Source organism: Herpailurus yagouaroundi, unplaced genomic scaffold (assembly GCF_014898765.1).
Source record: "Herpailurus yagouaroundi ecotype Mexico unplaced genomic scaffold, PumYag 206, whole genome shotgun sequence".
NCBI classification, from domain to species: Eukaryota; Metazoa; Chordata; class Mammalia; order Carnivora; family Felidae; genus Herpailurus; species Herpailurus yagouaroundi.
Genome location: NW_024412437.1, coordinates 2377548 through 2399619, shown reverse-complemented (window position 1 = coordinate 2399619; position 22072 = coordinate 2377548). Strand labels below are relative to the sequence as shown.

Below are 22072 nucleotides of genomic sequence, written 5' to 3'. Positions count from 1 at the left end.
TGTCCCATGGAGGGACCCCTGGGTGGCTCAGTCGGTTATGCATCTGACCTCAGCTCAGGTCATGATCTCACGGTTTGTGAGTTCGAGCCCCGCGTCTGGCTCTGTGTTGACAGCTCAGAGCCTGGAGCCTGCTTCGGATTCTGTGTCTCCTTCTCTGTCTCTGCCCCTCCCCTGCTCACGGTCTGTCTCTCTCTCTCTCTCTCTCTCTCTCAAAAAAAAAAAAAAAAAGAATAAATGTTAAAAATTAAAAAAAAATTCTGTCCCATGGAGAACCTGTTTAAGAAAACAGGCATTAAATCCACAACTTGCTCAGGACTTGGACCAGCTACATCAGCCTCTGCTGTTTTTAGTTTTATTAAATTAAAGCATCAGAATTTCTTAGCCCTTAGAGCAGAGCTCCCAAATCAGGTCAGAATCACCTTGGCACCTTTAAAAAAAAAAAAAAAAAAGCGGATATCTGGACCCTACCCTAGACTTACCAAACGAGACGCAGTAAGACAGGACCCAAGGATCTACATAAAATTACACCGGGTTTGGGGAAATAGCCTCAGAGCAGACCTTCCCAACTTTTGCCTGCCGTGATACATGTGGAGAGTAGTTTTTTGACTGGCATATCAGGGAGGACCTCCCGGTGAGAGCTGACCAGCCTCGCGGGGTCAGATGGCCTAGTGTGCTTAGCCGGTGGCCAAGAGAAAGAGTATCTTTCCACATCTATGATCTATTCAAGGTAAGGCAGCTCTGCCTAAGAGAGCTCCATTTTCTGGATTCGAGCTTTTGGGTTTTTTTATTATTTATTTTCTGTGTTCAAGTTTTTATGCCAACTTATTGTTATTTAATTTTGTGGAGGGAGAAGGTAATAGCAACCTAAGCCTGGAAAACTGCCTATTTCCCTACTAAGGGGAGGGGTCAATGCCTTTGAATATCACTCCATCTGTTGAGAATCTGATACCATCTGGGGAGTCACATCAGCGTTGTCCTTGCCAGCCAATGGTGTTAATTATAATATACATTTGTGCAGGTTCCTTCCTAAATGGTTTCTGAGCTGGGGACTGGCTTCAGATTGACCCTCATCTAAGTTAATTTCCTCTCTCCAAGACTCATCCGTGTCCAGCAGGTCCTCTGGCCCAGTCTCGTCCCGGCCTTTTCCCAGTTGGCTCTCCAAGAATCTGTGGCTACAAGGCTAATGACGGAGGTCATATTTTTCCCCTTGAGAGACAAGACGTGACCCTGTGATTCTCTCCTCCACTTCTTCTCTTTATTCAGACTCCAAGTACAACTGTTCAGCTTCTGCTCCAAAAATATCCAGGAAAGAATAGGTGTTATTAAGTTGCCTGTCTCCGTCTTAAGGGGCCCAGAGAAAGACCTACAATTACCAGCTCATTAATTTGGGCCTTAGAAGTTGCAGCAGATTTCTCACAGAAGTGCTAGACCCAGACCTAGAGGGCCAAGAACTAACTTTTGAGAAAAATAAAAGTCATGGCTAAGTTGTTTTTATTCAGTTATATCACTTAAGCCTGACAATCCAATAGAACAGATACTGCCTCCATTTTATAAATAAGGAAACCGAAGCTCAGAGAATCTTAAATAACTTGCTGGAAGTTTCCAAAACCTCGATTTAGACCCCGAATTGTCCAGGCTTAAAGACTGAGCTTCCCCCACACCAAGCTGGTTCCTTCGGTTAAAGCTGGAGGTACAACCGTTGTCTGTCTTTGAAGAACACTCAATTGGTTTCCTCTCTAAATGTACCTCATTAACCCCGAGTCTCACTGATCATATGAATGGAGGATTTGGGGGAAAGACAGGGTAAGAGAAAGGGTCTTTTTAACTCCCCTTAGGTCTATTGATCTGCTAGCACTCCATTTTACATCTTTGGGGGAAATTTTCCTCTTTGTGAATATTCTAGAAAATAGTGGATTGGACAAAACAAACCTAGACTGGAAAAAATAAAAACTGGCCTTCCTATAACTAGGTAATGCAGGGACTCATTAAAGAAAAAAAAAAGATGTCCTAGCCCCTAAAGAGATCTCTCCAGACCCCAGTTTGGAAAACATTCCTTTTCTCACCCTATCATCCCCACAACAGTCTTGAAGTTTTTGGTTTTTTGTTTTCTTTAATGTTTATTAATTTTTGAGAGAGAGAGAGAGAAAGAGACAGACAGAGTGCAGAGTGTGAACAGGGGAGGGGCAGAAAGGGAGACACAGAATCTGAAACAGCTCCAGGCTCTGAGCTGTCAGCACAGAACCCAAGGCGGGGCTCAAACTCGCAAGCCATGAGATCATGACTTGAGCCAAAGTTGGACACTTAACTGACTTGAGCCACCCAGGCACCCCAACAGTCTTGAAGTTAAATAAAACCTGCCCAGGTTCACGCGGGTAGTCGTTGCTAGAACAAATTCGAACCCAGGCGTGTCTCGTTCCAAAGCCTTTTCTGTTGCCTCCTTAGTTCGGTTCCACAGAACCTTGCGCCCCTCAGGGGTGCTTCCGGGCCCAGTAAATAATGCAACGCATTGTGTCAAACAATAAAGGTTGAAATAGCCCTAGGACTCCACTTGTCACTTTCACCTGCCTTATAAATGTATTGGGATTCCCAATAATATTATATTTGGAAAAATGAAATGGGTCCTAAAGTTAAAATATGTCTGAAATCTCCTCCAGGTTTAAAAATGGAAATCCTGTATTGCCTTCAAATTACAGATTGATTGGCTGAGTGAACATCTCTATCCTGGTTTCTCTTCAAGTTGGAGGTCCAGGTTTCCCAAAATAATACAGTACATGAAAGGCAAGCTCGATTTAGGGACAGTTAATCCAGTGCTGATTGCTGTTGCCATGTTGCAACTCATCAAGAATATTTGTTAGTCTATTACAAGCTTTTGATTTATCAAGCTATCTAAGGGCCAAATTTGTATGTCCTCGGTATGGATCAAGGCTCCTCATGCGTCATAGCCTGTGTCCAAACAGCACTGCTAAAAGCGGAGTGAGCAGGGACAGTCCACAGCAAGCAATCCCAGTTCAAAGGCTGCAAACCGAGCCAAGTCTGAACCACCCTCCTTTTTGAGCGGAGCTTGCCTCATGGGCTCTTAGGAGAGCTGGTGCCTGGCCTCACCGTCACACACAGTAAGACGGGGGTTCTTTGCAATGTGCCCTTGAGTGACCGTACTGGTTTTGATAAGGTGATCTTAAAAATATAAAGTCATATGTGTTAGTGCTGAAAGGAACAGGTTAGTGTTATATAACAGGATTTTAGGGAGCCGTCTCTGGTTGCTCTAGAAATGGGAGCCAGGCCCAAAGCTGGGGACAAAGGGGTTATGACTCCACATTCCACGGGCAGGTGCTAATCACCCAGGCCAGGTTCTCCCCAGGGCTGGGACTGAGGTGGCCCAGCTGTCCCTCTCATCATGGCCGGGCCATCCGTCTTCCCACCCCACTCCCCTGCCCCCCTGCCCCGCTTCTAGTCTGTATTTGGAGAGGGGGGAGGAGAGTTCATTGGGGGTACGCTTCTTGCCTAACCCCAAAGCCTTGTGAAGGGAGTGTTCGGAGGGCATTAATTACAGAAATTGGGACATCTGCAAAAAAGCTGACTCTTTGCCAAGCTGCAGGTCCAGCCGTAGCACTGCCACCCTATGGGACAGGGGCGAGACTGAAAAGTGGCCCCAGAAGTTTGTAGGGGAACATAGACATTGATGCCTACTGCCCATCTGGAGATTTCTGAAGGAGGGGGCTTTTGGAAGGAGCCCATGGTGGGAGCTGGGGTGGAAATGTGGGCGGGTCCGTCTGGGAATAGGATGCAGACATTCCCTTGGTCCTCATGCAAAATGAAGATTATCGTGTACTGTTTTAGAGATTTGTCCGGAGAATTCTGGTATATTTGCCCTGAGACCAACTGTTGCTCCAGTTCTGCCACACTGACCTGGTGTCCAACAATTCAGTTCAGTTCTGACATTACCTGGAGTTGGCGTCAGACCCCACAAGTTCAAGGGCTCGGTCCCCCAAGGCCGCTCCCACTGTAGACGCCCGTCACAAGTCCGGGACCACCCATACAAGTCAGGGCTTCCCACAGCCTCCTCCTCTGGTTGGAAAATTTGCTAGGAAGGCTCGCAGAACTCGGGAAAACACTTTACTTATGTTTACTAGTTTATTACAAAGGGTATACAGCTCAGGAACAACCAAATGGAAAAGAGGCACAGGCCGAGGTATGGGTGGGGGGAGGTGCAGAGTTTCCCTGCGCTCTCTGGGCATGCCACACCCCCCAGCGCATCCCTGTGTCCACAGGAAGCTCTCCAGATCTTGTCAAGAGTTTTTCTAGTTCAATCTCCAGCCCCCCTTTCTCCCTCCCCAAAGGTCAGTGGGTGGGGCTGAGGGTTTCCACCCTCAGCACGAGAGCTTTCTGTAACCAGCTCCATTCTGAGGCCATCTGGGGACCTCACCCTAAGTCACCTCAAAATAGGTCTCTTATTATATAAAGATGAAAAGGGAAAGTGTATCTATAAAGTGCTTGACCCTGGCTGTGGTGCACAGGAAGCATCTAATAAACATTAGCTAGCGTGGTTATTTTTCCTTCCAACCTCTCTTTCTTCTGATCACCTCTGAGGATTTTCTTTGGACTTAATCTTCTCCCTCGGTCCTAACAGGCATCAACAGTGGTTACCCTTCCAGCTGGAGACCACCGACTATTAAATTATTTTGTGGTTTGTGCTCATATTTTCCATTCTCATGCTCCCTCATGCAGTAGAGGAGTTTTGAGTTTTTCTGGCACTGAATTATAACTGAGAAGGGCTCAGAACACACACCAGAACGCCTCCCCACCACATCCCCCCTTTTCTCTGCCTTTCTGCGTGTCAGTAGCACTTTATAAGTCAAGCTCCTTTAAGAGAGTCGCTTTGCAGAGGAATAGCACAAATCACTCAGCGTTTGTGGTATACTCTAGTGCCAAGAGCAAATGCTTTAAAAATAGCACTTTAGGTATTAACTGCTAACAAAGCAAGAATTGGCTGCTTGTGGCTACAATTTGCATTTAGGGTTGTTGTTTGGTTTTTTTTTTTTTTTAAGCTGATGCACAGCCGTTGACCTTTTAAGTAAAGTTTTAGGTCACTTCTCAAACGCACTGAAAGCTCCTTAGTTTTGTTTTGCTTATTTCAACAGCTTTATTGAGAAAGAGTTCACATACCATACAATGACCCATTTCAAGTGGCAAATTTGATGGATTTCAGTGTATTCACAGATATGGGCAGCCGTCATCACAATCAAATTTAGGACATGTTCATCACCTCAAAAAGAAACCCTGCATGCTTTAACTATCACCCCCCCACACACACACACACCCGGCTTTTTTACCCCCGATCCCACCCCAGCCCTAGGAAACCCCTAATCTTTTTGTCTCTGTAGATTTCCCTGTTCGAGATATTTCATCTGAATGGGATCCTTTAATATGTGGTCTGTTGTGACTAGCTGCTTTGAAAGCTCCTTAATTTTTTATGTGCATTCCTTTTAGGATTCAAGTTCAATGAATCTGAGTCCAAATTCAGAGCCGAATTTTACCTGGTTGAAATGCCATTCATTGATGGGGAATGAGGATATATTCATCACTTTGGAGTCTTCAAGACTCCAAGAATGCAGGGGGAAAAAGTCCGATAAGTGTTGTTAGTTCATCCCTGTTTTAGGACTGAGCGTTGTAGTTACATAATGTAACAATTCCTACCCAGTTACTGCTTAGCCCTATTTCATTTAACATTTATCAAAAACTTCTAATTTCAATTAACAGGGCAAGCCCCCGTTGGATTTAGTCCTTTGTGGTTCACATTGAAAGCATAATTAATCATGGAGACTTTAAATCTCAGTGAATGTAGACTGATAATATTGCCTCTGAGATGCTAGCTGAGCCCCAGCCAGGCCAGGACCTCCTGGGGGCTCCTCCTTGCACCTCCCTGATGTGAGACTGATTCTGACAAACAAAGAGACACAGTCTCGAAAGGACTGCGCTAATGAAGAGGCCCTCGGCTTCGCCTTTGTTCTGCTTTGTCCAAGTGCAAGATGGATGAAGCCTGGAGGTGTGACTGACTCCAGGGAGAGGAAGCCTTCTAAAGAAGATGTGCCTGCATGGAAGGGGTGGCCAATGTGGAGGCCAAGGGCAGGCTGTTCCAAATGTGCCAATTTGGCCTTTGGTTATTTTAAATAAAAGTTACTTAAGAGATTGGCTGTGCAAGAAGGACACTCCAGGACACCTGGCTGAGTCCGTTGGTAGAGCATGCAACGCTTGATCTCAGGGGTGTGAGTTCAAGCCTTGCATTGGGTGTGGAGATTACTTGAAAAAAAAATAAAATCTTTAAAAAAAAAAAAAAGGAGGACACTCAGACCCTTCTCTGTCCCCCGAATGCAGGAAATCAATCTCCCTTGTGAAAGGTAGCCTCATCAGGCAGTAGAGGGACCTCCTTATCACCAGAGGTGGGAAATTCAGGGTGCAGAAGGCTGTGTAAACAACCCTTGTTACGTTTTTGTGTATTTACTACCCCAGCCCAAATTCTGTTTAGAATACCTTCCTAACTGAAGCTCCCAAAGTTTTCTCTGTCCTGTCAGTCCCTCAGAGATTTATTCTCTTTGTGTAAAATTTATGAAAACAGGGGCGCCTGGGTGGCTCAGTTAAGTGTCTGACTTTGGCTTAGGTCATGGTCTTGCGGTCCGTGAGTTCAAGCCCTGCATTGGGCTCTGTGATGACCGCTCCGAGCCTGGAGCCTGCTTCAGATTCTGTGTCTCCCTTTCTCTGCCCCTCCCCTGCTCACACTGTCTCTCTTTCTCAAAAATAAATAAACATTGGGAAAAAAAAAGTATATATATATACATGTATATATATCTACATATATATGTATGTATGTATGTATCTACATATATATGTAGATATATATACATGTATATATATATATATATATATATATCTTGGTAATTTCTTCAGGCCTCAATTTCCTTATTGGCCCTCTGTGCGCACATGATAAAACTTTGGGTTTTTTCCTCCTGTTAATCTGTCTCATGTATATTGAATTCTTAGTCCAACTGGAAGACCTTGAAAGGCAGAGGAAGAATTTTTCCTTCCCTTCACCAGTTTGGTCCGTCTGGCTTGGGAGATTACCTCCCTCCACACAGATGGGCTGTAACTCACTACGAGGGCCCGATCTGCCATGTGCCAAGCCTGGGGAGTACCAGCAGACTCCGGAGCCAGAGCTCTCGTCCGAGATGAATTTAGAAGCCCCCAGCCAGAGGAGCTTGCAGCCTGACATGATCCCAGCCCGCCAGCCAGCTGCTGGGCTCCAGGAGCCGTACATCAAGCAGCCTGGAGGCAAGAGCACTGCTTCCCCGGCAGCCCGTGCATCCACCCGCAGCCAGGGCGCGAGGTTCATTGTTCCGTGACCCAGTGAGTGGGCATGCTACGCGAGAGCTAGTTACAGGGGACCCTGTAAGATTTGCCTTGTGAAAATTATGACCCACTGGCGTGGGCTGGGTTGTGTCCCCCAGAAGAGAGATGTTGAAGCCCTTAACCCCCTGGCACCTGAGAATGTGAGCTTATTTGGAAATAGCATCCTTTTTTTTTTTTTTTTTATGTTTTTTTTATTTTGGGGAGGGAGAGAGAGAGAGAGAGAGAGAGAGCACCCAAGTGGGGGAGGGGCAGAGAGAGGGGAACAGAAGACCCAAAGCAGGTTCTGCACTGATAGCACAGAGCCTGACGCGGGGCTCAAACCCGCCAACCACGAGATCATGGCCTGAGCCAGAGTCAGACACTTAACTGACTGAGCCACCCAGGTGCCCCGGAAATAGCATCTTTACAGAAGGAATCAAGTTAAAATGAGGTTGAGTGGACCCTAATCCCATGTGATTGATGTCCTCATTTAAAAAAAGCCAAAGTTCCTGTCTCCCTCCCTCTCTGCCCTTCCCCCGTTCATGCTCTGTCTTTCTCTGTCCCAAAAATAAATAAACGTTGAAAAAAAAATTTTAAATAAAAAAAGCCAAAGTGGGAAAGTGTGGAATTCATAATATTGGAAATGAAGGTGGAGCTTTTACAAACTTCATTTGAAAATAAACCTAGGGGCGCCTGGGTGGCGCAGTCGGTTAAGCGTCCGACTTCAGCCAGGTCACGATCTCGCGGTCCGTGAGTTCGAGCCCCGCGTCAGGCTCCGGGCTGATGGCTCGGAGCCTGGAGCCTGTTTCCGATTCTGTGTCTCCCTCTCTCTCTGCCCCTCCCCCGTTCATGCTCTGTCTCTCTCTGTCCCAAAAATAAATAAATGTTGAAAAAAAAATTTAAAAAAAAGAAAATAAAGAAACCTAGAAATGAAAGTTTAAAACCTAAAAATAATCCAAGTCTTATAAGGAATGAGTGAATCCTATCAGTTTTTTTTGAGTCAGGACCAAAATAGTACAGAAGCTATAGAAACACAAACCAGAAATTTAAAAAATTTAAAAGGTTAGAAGAAAGGTCAACTGATGTGTGAATGGGGCGATTTAGTCATTTATGTTCACAAACTCAAGTGAGAAAATGAAACTGAAGATGATTTCAAGTGGAATGGATATTAGGGGGTGCATGGGCAAGGGTGGGGGAGGGGGAGAACATGACCAAGGAGAAAGGTTTGCAGTGACCAGAATATTTCAGATAAGACCCGGTGGCTTGATTTTTTTTTTTCCATCCTCACTTAAAGGCATTCAGCTGGACGTTCATTTCTGATCTTGAGGGGTTTAAAAAAAATGTTCTTAATGTTTATTTTTGAAGGAGAGAGAGACAGAATGTGAGGGGTGGGGACGGGGGGGAGACGCAGCGAGAGAGGGAGACACAGAATCCGAAGCAGGATCCAGGCCCTGAGCTGTCAGCACAGAGCCCGATGCCGGGCTCGACCCCACAAACCGCGAGATCATGACCTGCGCCGAAATCGGACGCTCAACCGACTGAGCCACCCAGGCACCCCAGATCTCGAGTTTTGATTAAAGGAGTCCTCTGGTAAATCCTCTCTCTTACCTCCCTCCCTCTCTTTGAAAGTGAATCCCTAATTATAGGCCACGTACAAGATTTACTAGATGAAATCAGCAGCTGTAGATATGACACCAGCCTTGCAAAGACATCAACCCACTGTTGCCAGAAAATCCCCAATTGTTAATTGCTTCTTTGGCATCTGGCTATAACAAAAACACCCTTTGCTGTTTAGCATTAAAAGTAAATGTAGTGGAAAGAACATTTGGCCTAGAATTAGGGGAGCTGGGATTCTAGTCTCCTCCTTGTGACCTAGTGCTTCTGTGGCGTGATCCGGAGCCACACACAGATCTTGGCATCTGCATGGTTTTCGCTGTGCAGACGTTACTTTTCCAGTCTTCTTCAGAGCCGATGGTTGCTGTGAGGGCCTGTGATTCTTCACTGTTTGGGAAAATGTGATCTACCAGCGTTCCCTGCTTAATGTTGCAGAGTCTCGCTTGATTTCTTGAGAAGCCTATGCCTAGAATGTATATGAAGATTCGGGAACAGGTACCATTTCAAAGTCAAGTAGTTGCCAGCCCAAGAGGCGAGCTAAGGCTAGTCCATGAACCAAGGCGGGGCGCCGCCAGATGGCTCCGGGACCTTCATCTTCAGGCCTCTCTCGGACTCCCTGCACAAGATCCGAGACGCATGAAGGCAGTCAGGCCACAGCCATGGCTTTTACCCCATTCCCCTACCTCCTGTGCCTGGCCCCTTGCTCTGTTTGCAGGGTCCTTTGTCTCCCACACGTCTGCATTGCTGAGAGAGTTGCCTTCCCGCCTTCTGCTACTTGCTGGCTCCGTAATTGTGGTTTGATTACCCACTTGCAAACTCAAGAAGGACGACGTTCTCTCAGGTTCTCAGGGGTTTGCCTATGTGTGTTCTGGTCGGCCAAAGCATGGAGGCCATGTCTTCTAAGCCTCAAGCTAGCTGCTGTCCAGGGGCACCTGGGTGGCTCAGTCGGTTAAGCGTCCGACTTCGGCTCAGGTCATCATGTCACGGTTCGCGGGTTTGAGCCCCACGTCGGGCCCTGTGCTGACGGCTCAGAGCCTGGAGCCTGCTTCGGATTCTGTGTCTCCCTCTCTCTCTGCCCCTCCCCACCTCGTGCTCTCTGTCTCTCAAAAATAAATAAACATAAAAAAAAAATTTTTAAAAAGGATAGTTACTGTCCATGTGCTGATAATTATACTCCTCATTTGCCTTTTGTTGGAAAGTTAATAGGCGGGTGGCGAAAGAAACCAACCCTCCCTGTTTAACTCCAGCTCCTGTCTGTTAACTCACATTGACTACGTGGCAGCTGTAAATTTTTTGATGAGGCTTAGCTGGGCAGATCTTCTGTTCCTCACGATGTATGTTTGGACTGAAATATCCAATTTGACCTGTTCCCTCGCATGCCTGCTGGCTTCTTAGCTGGAATGGGTGGGTACTTCTCCGCAAGGCTATCTTGGGCTTCCCCCCAACATGGTGGGCTCGGAGTAATCAGACCAGACTCTGTACGTTGTGTCAGGCGTCCGGTTACTAGCTTCCTTTAGAGGCCTGAACTGACACAGTTTCTCTTCTGCCATTTGCAATTGGTCAGAGCATGACCTAGGCCAACCTAGATTCAAAGTGAGGGGAGATAGCCTCCATCTCTTGGTGGGAGGAACAGCATACTGACCGGCACAGAGACGGAAGGAGCTGCTGGAGGCCATCTTTGGAGATTATCCACCAGAGACTCCCTGGTGTTACCTCTTGATTTATTGGTTTTCTCTTTTTATTCTCAATGGCGTTGTAGACTGTAGGAACATGGGGTAGGCAGGAATTAGTCCCGTGACCTTAAACCATCAAATCTCCTAACCAGCAATTCCAGGGTACTTTGGAAAAGCATCAGTGGCTCTGCCCTTGACTGCAGGAGTGGGCATGTTACTCAAACGCATCTGAGACTGCCTTCGGAGTACCGTAATAGCTAACGTCAGTTGAACACTTGCCGTGAACCAGACCCTAGGACTGTGCCTTTTTCCTGAATCGTGTTATTATTAAATTAACATAATCTTTCCAGGCCTGTATGTATATTTCAGTAGTCGTTTCTGGGCTGGTTCCGGGTGATAAAAACACAGCATGACAATATTGGTATCAAAGATTCGAAAATGCTACCCATACTCCAATCTCCAGCTATTCCTTTCACAGAACACTTATTCCTATGGGATACTTACTGTGCCTTCTCTTTTCCTTCTCTCTTTCAGAATCTCTTTTGTCAATTGAGTATTCCATTAATTATATATTTGTCCCGCTCTGGTCCCTGCTACCTCCAGGCCCAATGTCTTCCTGCAACCGATGCCAATGAGGGACCCGGGGGAAGGTCAAGGAATGGAAATCAGCCAAGTAGAGCGGATTCCACCATGGTTGGAGGGAAGTGCTCTGTGACCACACACAGCCCACACCTTCCAGGGCGTGCGAATGTGCACGCGCGCGCGCGCGCACACACACGCACACACACACACACACACACACACACACACACACAGCTGCTGCTGCCCTCCCACACCCCTCAGGGCAAAGAAACCAGGTCAAGGGAGAGCATAATGTAATATCTGGTTCTCTACTGTGCCCACATTGTGCATTCAGTAAACGCTTAGGATAATGACTGTTAAAATATTACTTTATACAGGACTTTCAGGAATCTCAGAATTAGTACATACCCTGAAAAATCCGACTAAGGTAGCACGTGGCATTTTTATACTGCATTTGTGTGTTTTTCACAGCTTTGTCGATACATAATTTACCTAACATTCACCCATTTAAGGGGTACAGTTAAATGGCTTTTAGCATATTTATAGAGTTGTCAGCCGTCACCTTAAACCTGATTTTAGAGCATTTTCATCAGCCCCAAGAGAAACTCTGTTTCCATAGCAGCTCACCCCAGCTCAGGCCACTACTCTGCTCTCTTTCTCTGTAGATTTGTCTACTCTGGATATTTCAGATAAATGGAATTATACAAGGTGGCCTTTGATGACTGGCTCCTTCCGCTTATTGTAATGTTTTTTGAAGTTCATCCGTGCTAGAGCATGGATCAGTACCTCATTCCTTCTCATGGCTGGATAATCTTCCATTGTATGGATGGACCACATTTTGCATATCCATTCATCAGATGATGGACACTTGGGTTGTTTCTATTTTTTGCCTATTAGGAATTTGAACATTCATGTGCAAGGTTTTGCATGGACATAGGTTTCAATTCTGTTGGGTAGGTGTCTTGGAGTGGAATGGCAGAGCCAAATTCACTCCGTATTAACCTTTCGAGGGACTACCCAGTTGTTTTTCAAAGTGGCCACACTATTTTATATTCCCATCCTCAATGTGTGAGGGTTCTAATTTTTTCACATGCTTGCCGGCAGTTGTAATGATGCACATAGCATTTTTAACCTGTCTTGCACTTTAAGATTTACCCAAATGTAGCTGAGATGGTGATGCCCAGCCTTGTGTGTGTGGTGGGTCCAAACAACTCAGGCATTCATTCAACAAACATTTATTCAGCATGTGTTGTGTACCAGCATCATGGGCATTCAGCATCCACTGGGCTCAAGATGACTGTGGTCTTGTGGAAATGGACAAGCACACCAGCGATGAGAGTCCTTCCCACCTGCCAGGTTCATGGGAGAACCATGGCTTTGGAAGCATAAAGGAGGAATGTTCGTTCTGAACCACATAGGACAGTGTTCTGGGAGGAGGGGACCCTCAAGCTGAGTCTTAAAGAAGGAAAAGAAGAGTGAGGCAAAGTGGAGGAGTTGGCTGGGGAGAAAAAATTTCAGGAAGAAGAACTAACACTTGCCTAGAAGGTTCTGGAGCCCTGGAGCATGGGGATGCAGGAGCTTCGTAAGGCTGAAGGGAAAGGTGTGGCTTTGGGACAGTGGTCCAGAAGAGCTGCTAGAAAGGTAGGCAAGATCCTAAAGGGCCTTGTATTTCATGCCAGGCATTTTAATGATATCCTGAAGTCATGGATTCTGAGGAAGTCAGCAATGGGATTAAGTCTTCATTTGGGAGGTCACTTTGGCAGCAGCATGCGGAATGTCGGCTGGAGGCAGAGGCCACAGGGGCAGGGAGGCTGTGGGCTCTGCCTGGATGTCGCTGAGGGCCTGGCATCAGCCTCGTGTGGGAGTTGGTCTCGGGGGTGTGCTGTGTTTTCTGGGGGAGCCACAGTGCTGGGAGTGGCCACCGCAGCCAAAGTGTTGTCCGCAGGAGGCACGCCAGTAAAGAAAGGCAGGGGCAGCCTGCCAGCCCCTCAGAGCCAAGCCAGATGTCCCTGCCAGAGCCTCAGCCAGACCCCAGTGATAACGCTCTCTTTAGTTGTAAGCATCCTGCTTGCACCTGCTGGACCTACCCCCGAGGCACAGTCCGGGCTGAGTTAAAAGGGCTGGGCAGTCCGAGATAATCCAGTTCCGTGGCTCAGACTACCTCCCTTCCTGCACAGGGTCCCCAGGTCTCCCTTGGACGGGGGGTGGGGGGAGCCTCATTCTGCTTTATCTTGTGGCCTCTGCTGTGTTTGGGGGGCTCATTTCCTCCAAATTCCTACCTCCCCCTGAGCGGGAGCAGGGTTGTGGTAGAGGGGAGCCCCGAAGCAGAGCTGGGCAGTAATCCCCAGAGCAAAGTCTTCTGTAAGTTAACAAAAATTCTCTCCTACATACATTTTTAAACAATTTTTTTCAATGATACATGTTGTACACCTTAAGCCTACACAGTGTTACCTGTTACTAACTCTAAGCTGGGAAAATAAATAAAAATATTTTTAGGTGTATATATGCATTTTCTCTTACTTTATTAATTCACACATTTCTTCTGAGCTATCTCTGAAAAAATAATCCTCTGATGAGATAAATCAGAAGCTGATTTCCACATGGCAATCATTGAGGAAATATTAAATGGTTAAACATTAAAACAATTTTTGTAACCTTTCTTATTTGTTTCTTTGTTTTTAAATATTTTATATATTTTGGGGGCACCTGGGTGGCTCATTAGGTTAAGTGTTCGACTTTGGCTCAGGTCACGATCTCACGGTCCGTGAGTTCAAGCCCCACGTAGGACTCTGTGCTAAGCCCCACGTAGGGCTCTGTGCTGACAGCTTGGAGCCTGGAGCCTGCTTCAGATTCTGTGTCTCCCTCTCTCTCTGCCTTTCCCTGTTTGCGCGCTCTCTCTCTGTCTCTCTCTCTGTCTCTCTCTCTCTCTCTCTCTCTCTCAGATAAATAAACATTTAAAAAAATTTTTTAAGCTGTTGTGAATATTCAAGTACAGTCTTTTGATGGCCAAATGCACCCATTTCGCCTAGAAATTGAATTGTCGGGTCATAGGTAGGCGCATATGCTTAGCTCTTAGATATTTATACACATTGTTGAGCAATTGTCCAAATTTACACACCCAGTAATGGGTTGGACCTAAAAAAAATTTTTTTTGTAAAGTTTATCGAACCTAAGGTCAGAGAAAATACAATGCAGTGGCACAAATCTGGCTTTTTTTTTTTTTAATGTTTATTTCTGAGAGAGGGAGACAGAGCACAAGCTGGGGAGGGGCAGAGAGGGAGACACAGAATCTGAAGCAGGCTCCAGGCTCTGAACTGTCAACACAGAGCCCGACACAGGGCTCGAACCCACAAATCGTGAGATCATGACCTGAGCTAAAGCCTGTTGCTTAACTGACTGGACCACCCAGGCGTCTCAGCACAAATCTGGCTTAAAATCACGTTTTTGAGGGGTACCTGGCTACCTAAGTTGGTGGAATGTGCAACTCTTGATCTCAGGTTTGTGAATTTGAGCGTAGAGATTACTTAAAAATAAAATCTTTTAAATGTGAATAAGTAAATAAATCCTGTTTTTGACATGTGAATAGGTGAGCTCTCATTTTACTATTTACTTACACCATAAGCCCCTCTTCTGATTGAGATGTATATAATTCCCCCTTTTAATTAAGTGTACAATTCAGAGGGTTTTAGTGTATTCACAAAAGCTATGCAACTTCCACCATTACCTGGTTCCAGAACATTTTCATCACCCCAACAGGAACCGTTTTATCCATTAGTAGTGACTCCAACACCTGGCAACCACTCATCTGGCTGGTCTCTATGGACTTACCTATTCTGGAAATTTCCTATATAAATGATAATTAAGCTTTAAAGTTATCATTTCTTTGATGTATCTTTTTCAGGATCCTAAACACTTCAAGTCTGAGAAGACAGGACGGGGCCAATTAAGGGAAGGCTGGAGAGATAGTCATCAACCCATCATGTGTTCCTACAAGCTGGTGACCGTGAAGTTTGAGGTCTGGGGACTTCAGACCAGAGTGGAACAATTTGTACACAAGGTAAGTGAATAAACAGCAGTTCCTGGACTGTGGACACAGTGACTTGTTTTGTTTTTGTTTTTGTTTTTGTTTTTTTAATGTTTATTTACTTTTGAGAGAGGGGAGGGCAGAAAGAGAGGGGGACAGAGGATCTGAAGCAGGCTCTGTGCTGACAGCAGAGAGCCTGATGTGGGGCTTGAACTCACGAACCGTGAGATCGTGACCTGAGCCGAAGTCGGATGCTTAACCAAGTGAGGCACCCAGGCTCTCCGTGACTGTCTTTATTGTCAGCTGGAGTGCACAACGCACAACACCTGTACAGTGCTGAGCCAACACGAGCCAACTGCATCTAGAAAACCCTGTTTTCGTGAAAATGCATTTTACATCCAGGCTTAATTTGATGTTTTGCGCTTCATTTCTCATTCCGTGACCTCCGTGTCTGTTGGATGAGTATATTCAGGAAATTAACTGAATTTAAAACATACTTCAAAACATACTTCTCCCTCTGGCATCAGGCTAACCTCGTTGCAGGCAGAAGTACTTGTACTTGGTACTTGGGTACTTGGATTCCAGGCAGAGGCACGGGGCTTATCTGTGTGTGCAGCCCCCAAGATCATTCTCACTCAAAAGACCCTGCAAATATAGACACTTAAGGTAGAAGACGCCCCCAAGAGAAAACACGATTGTCCCCTAGATGGTGCATCTCAGTATTTCTGGTCATTTAATAATTCTGTTACCAAAGAATTATTGATAGCCTCGAAACACAGATTTCAATTGTATGCCCACTTTAGCTAAACATGTTAATTGTGTAGCAGGAAATCATCACCTGGTGATGACTTAAGTTTGTTAGGGGCTTCTAGCATGACTGTTACCCTCATGGAAACAAATGGAAAATGTAGAGTTTTGCATTACCCTTTGTAATGCCCCCCATTTTCATAAAAATAAATACTACCCACATTGTCTCTACATTCCAGATAGGCTGGATATCTGTTCATTTTTCCACTTAAAAACTGATAAAGAATAGCTTTCTGAAATTCTTTTGGGGCCGCTGGAATTTAACGTTAATGCACTGAGCTTTGTGTTACTTAACTTAGACGGATTGGTCTACTGAGATCGAAGGCCGATTGGCAATAACACGTATACGTTTTGAATTTAAGTACAAAGGAACAGACTGAACCTGGGCTCATGAGACTCTAGAACAGATCTGAGAGCTTTGGTGTTTTTTTTAACGGAGAGGTGTTTCGTTCTTCTGCGCTCTAGAGCCCTGTCGGCCCAGCCAGAGGTGGGACCCACGTGAGAGACACATAGAAATCAAGTTTTGGGGACCACCTGTTTCCCAGCCGTGTCCCAAGTGATTAAGCGGGAAGACGCTCCCGGCTCTGTGTCTAACTTGGGCTATATCTTCTTTGACTTCCTGCACTATCTCTACCCCCTTATTTTTTAGCCCAAAAGGATCTCCTCTTCTCGGGGCCACTGCACAGAGCACTTGTCATATCCTCCTTTCTCTTCTCAAAGCCTATTTAGATTGCTGTAGGGCTTATTGTGTTTCTTTTCTCACCCGATGACTTTGGCTAGTTTTGACTTCTGTTTCTTTAAAATACCTGTAGCAATTATGCTCTAGTAAAAGGCATGCCCGTTTCCAAATATAAGGAAGTGTTGTCTACACCCCCTAACCACACCTGCTCTGGCCCAGGAGCTGCTAATGAGTATAGGAGGCTAGTATTTGCATGCGCTTAAAGTACCAGGGATGCCTTTCTCTGAATACTTTTGTTTTTTAAGAATCTTCACAGTTAAGGGGGAAAAAAATGTTCGAAAGCGAGCCATTAGCACATTATTGAATTCTTGGTTCCAGCAGACAGCTGTGTTGTGCTTAATGTAATAGGGTATATTTTACTGATGGCTCAATGCCGTTCTTTTCATTTCCATGAATTTGACAGTCAGCACTTGAGTGTGTATGGTTTCATGTTGTTTCTTATTTTCTTGACATATTTCCTCCTTCCAAATCATAAAAGCCTCACCAGCTATCCAGAGGCATGGAGAAATAAACACTTCATTATAAACACTTCCCTTGTTTCTGCAAATTCGCCAGATTAAACTCCTTCATTTATTGAAACGTGCTTGAACCTTTCGCGAGAGGTTTTTGACAATTGCTGGGTTTTGTTTGGCAGGAAGAAAGGAATGTTGAAGGGAGCGTGTGAGTATCCAAGAAACGTAAAGCGGCATATTTATAGAGGACAAAAAGAGCACCAGAAGATTCATAAATAAATAAATAAATAAATAAATAAATAAATAAAATTAAAACTCATGAACAGGGTTACACACAGGCACACATATACACACAAGCTATATATATTATCTTTCTTAGTCTTCTATTGCCATTGCGTGTCACTACAAGAAACAATTTCTTTCCTTTTGTCTCCTAGCCAAGCTTAGCATCCCCATCTGTTCTATACCTGCTGAGGTCTCTTTATTTCGTCTCTTTCAATAATAACTTGTATAAACTGCTTTTTTCCCCTTCTGTTATGTGAAAGTCACTCCCCAAATGATATTTCTTTATCTCGTATCCCACACCTTCAATTACATTAAAAAAAAAAAATTTTTTTAATCAATATTTAGGTTATTTCCTCAGGGAAGAGTTAAGTGCTCTTTGCTTAGAAGTCACTTGCTCTCCAGAAAAGCATTCTTGATTCCCAACACCTAGGACCTCCTTGCACCAGCGAGACACGCACCGTGCCACAAGCGAAAAGTTGAACCTGTTTTAGGTAAAGATAAATGAAAAGTCTCAGGGTGATGAGCCTAGAGATCCATCCCAGCCCCTGCTGTACGACTGCCAAGTAAGGTTGTCCACAGTGTATACACTGCCAGTCCACGTTTCAAACAAGATGAAGAGATTAACTTACAGCGAGTAGAGCACGCCATGGAAGGACTCGGGGCGAACGAGCCCGTATCTGTGTCCATGAGACTATAATTGCCGTCCCATGGACAGAGTGATTGAGAAATTTGTAATTGCCAGGATTCCTAGAATTGGGAACAACCTATTTTCCGGATCGTTTTCGTCAGACGTGGTTATTACTTCACCTTCCTTCTTCTGCTTTTTTAGGTGGTCCGGGATATTCTGCTGATTGGACATAGACAGGCTTTTGCATGGGTTGATGAGTGGTATGGTAAGTCACCTTCCCCACCTTCATCCCACCTGGCTTCAGATGCTACCTAGAAAGACACAACAAAGGCAGGACTATTCCGCCCTGAATCGCAAGCAGCGCTGTCTGTGGGAACATAACAAAGAAGAATATAACGATAGAAGCTTTGTCTCAAATAACCACGGTACAGCTGGCCCTTGAACAACACGGGTTTGAACTGTGTGGATCCACTTAGGCAGATTTTCTTTTTCACTAAACACAGTACACTGCTGTAAATGTGTTTCCTCTTCCTTATGATTTTCTTAACATCTTCTTTTCTCTAGCTTACTTGATGGTAAGAATACAGAATTGATTACACGGAACATACAAATATGTGTTCGTCAGCTGTTCATGTTATCAGTAAGGCTTCCAGTCAGTCGTAGGCTATTGGAGGGAGTCAAAAGTTACGCATGGATTTTCGATTCCACAGGAGAGAATGTGTGTGTTGGCGCCCCTAACGCCCTAATTGTTCAAGGGTCAACTGTACTTAGTTATTGACTAATAAGTAGGACCTCCGTACCTTTGCTGCTGGCATACTTGAGAACACAAGGGCTCTGTACTTCTGTTGGATGGGTTTTAAACCCATCCTGATTTATGCCAGACTTCGATTCAAGATCAAAACTGTCTGAAGCATCATATCAAGTGAAAGTGAATCCTTGGATTCACAGGACACTTTGCAATACTCTCTCACTAAAAACCTAAGGATTCTGCAAGGATCCATAGGTGCCCCTTCATCCTAACTAAGACTGTTGTGGCTTTTTTCTTTTTCTTTCTTTCTTTCTTTCTTTCTTTCTTTCTTTCTTTCTTTCTTTCTTTCGTTTTCTTTTTTTCATGATTTGGGAGGAGTTAAACAAGTTCTGCACATTTCCACTAAAAGAAAATAAGGTTTGCTTCATCCTGTGATGGATGGACCACCCTTTCCAGATTCGCAGCACTATCATTTCATCCACATGAATCTTCTACATTGCCAGAATCAGTCATCAGAGGCTCTTGTCCTTGACTATAAATAGAAATGAACACACCCAATTGTTGACTTGGGTTAGATCTGATTAGCCAATGAAATGCTGTCCTCCTTGGCCTCTTCCTAAGTCAATTGAATTTGTCCTCGGTGTAACCTGCATTGCATTTTAGTACTTGTCTGTCATTGTTCCACCAATCCCTCCCTCTTCTTAGCAGAAGATATCAAATCCACAATGAAAAGATACATTGGACTAAACAGGCAAAGAAAATGATTGTCATTAATGTCATTAGCTGCCTCGAGCCACATTTCAAAAGACCTTGTTCTGGAGGGCTTGGTCTGTGTGTGTATGTGCGCGTGTGTGTGTGCATTTTTCCCAGATCTGCATCTTCTGGAGAGCCAAGTGCATCTTCCTGGGTTTGTCCAAAGGCAGACCTCTGGAAGAGATTCTTTTGAAAGATCACCATTTGTTCGTTCTTACCGCACACCCCCCAGGACCCTGCTTATTACATGTAGCAGATGTTGGCTTGTCACATTGTCATGATTTTCATGATGTCTCCCCAAGGCAGGTAGAGGGAGAGCCTCCTGTGATTACTTACCCTGATCATGAAACAAATCTTTCTGCTCCCCCCCCCCCCATACACACACACCCGGAGCTTTTCTCAGCTTCTTAGAGAGGGCGCGTAGACGCAAAAAATCCTGAAGACTTGCTGCTCTCTCTGAACTTGGACTTCTCTAAGCTCGTGGTGTCCTTGCCACCAACACTAAGAGAATATCAAAAGGATATTCAAAGAATAATTGGCAAGTGAATGGGGACCTGAAGGGCCAAGAATCTGACACTTTGAAGACCAAGAGACAGGGAGGGCACTTTGATAGATTTCCTTTCAGTACCAGAATGCCATAGAGGTCTTTTCAGAAAAGGCGACCTCAAAAAGGGTAGCTGGTTCCTGATTAAGAGGACAAAACACTTCAAGCCTGTTGATCAGAAAAGAGGGTTTGGGTAGAGGCAGGATATAGGAAAAAAAAAAATGTGGGTGGGCATCCAATACGGAACGGCTGGGGTACAAAAAAATGGGGGCTGATTCTTTTCTGTCTCAGGCATGCCAGAGCAAGGAAGAGACTTAAAGTCTTTTAGTCCAAAAAAAAAAAAAAAAAAAAAATCTCAGACCATTCCAGGGGGCCCAAAGCTAGACTAATGCATCAAGGAAAATAGAGGCCTCCAGTCCTGGAGAGCTTTCAGAGGGAGAATGCCTGCCTATTTACTCAGGATGGGTTAGGTGGACCTATTAACAACTCAAGGAGTCTATTGACAAAAAGCCTTTCTGTATCTGAGTGCAGAAAAGCAGTGTGTGGTTTCGTGGATGTAGACCATGGGGAAGCCATGTACTCTGCAGAGAAGGTCTCCACCCCCTGTATACACAGTCTTAGCTCCAACCAAAACAGGCAGCCTTTTCACCAGGCAAGGGGTCTAGGAACCACCCCATCAATTTCATGTAAATTACTGGCATTCTTGCCCTCCTCCCCCCAACTGCTTGCCCGGAAAACTGTGGCTCCTTCCTTACACAGCTACAGACGGCTCAGTCATAATAGCCCTGCCCACAGAGTGCCTTCTCAGTCCCTTATTCAAGGTGATCCCAGGGACTGTGGGCCTTTCGGGGGAAATGGGTGTGTCACTGCCCATGAGGATGGCCCTTCAGTTTGGGCTACCTGAAGTTACTTATTTTTCTTTGGTCCCAGTAGGCTCAGTGAGGCTCTCATTAGTAGACACAGAAAAGGTCCAAAGTAAAACAAAATAATAATAAATAATAATAAAGTTACAATTAAAAAACCCTTGCCTATGGTTTGTAGCATTGGTGCAAAGTGAGGTCCCCAGGCCAACATCAGCCCCCACCTCAGGTACTTGTTAGAAATTCAAATTCTGGGCTCCTACGGAATAAAATACTCTGGGGGAATAGCCCAGCAATCCGTGGTTTAACAAGCCCTCCAGATGATTCGGATACTTGCTAAAGTTTAAGAACAACTTTAAATCAGATTAGATTGCAAGGACAGCTTAATTAATTCAGTCCAAACAGATTAGAGAATGGTGGATGTCTTCCGGGCCAACTGGTAGGCTTCGGTGCCTTGTGAGAATTGGAAAAAGACATCCTTCTGGGCCGGTTCAGCAGGTGATCTCAGCTTAGGGCTGAATTTTAGTCCCATTGGCCTCCCGGGCGATGTGTTTGTACCGAACACAAACTCTACACCATAGGCAGTGGCACCCCTGAATGTCTTTCTCTCTAATTAAGCCAACCACCTCCAGTGCTTAATTAAGAAGAAAGAAGGGGAGAGGGGGGTCGGTGGGAAGGACATTGTACATGGTGGTTGATCTTCTCTTACCCAAGGATTAATTTTGTATCTTTTCTGAGTCTGAGCACGTGGCTGTCTCATAACTATTTCCCTAAACAAATTTTATTCTGCTCATGTTCATTGTGAAGTGTAACCATGTCCACAAAAGGTTCACAAATCTGGCGGTATTTTGAGAGAGGCACAAAGAGGATGGCCAAAGAGAGGCTATGATTGAATGGAACTTCATGAACGTCTTTGAAATTGTCACCCTTCCAAAAAAATTATGAGACTGGGGGGGGGGGGGGGGGGGGGGGGGGGGGGCATG

General features: G+C 45.2%; 1 protein-coding gene across 6 annotated transcripts in view; it reads left to right on the top strand.

The window, feature by feature from the left end:
• Positions 1-22072, top strand: part of PITPNC1 (phosphatidylinositol transfer protein cytoplasmic 1) — a 273382-nt gene that overhangs the window by 234428 nt on the left and 16882 nt on the right. For all 6 annotated transcript variants that reach the window (XM_040452154.1, XM_040452152.1, XM_040452151.1 and 3 more), the window contains 2 exons: positions 15151-15306; positions 18386-18449. In XM_040452154.1, the coding sequence (XP_040308088.1) occupies positions 15151-15306; positions 18386-18449 (220 nt within the window). The remainder of the gene's footprint in view (positions 1-15150; positions 15307-18385; positions 18450-22072) is intronic.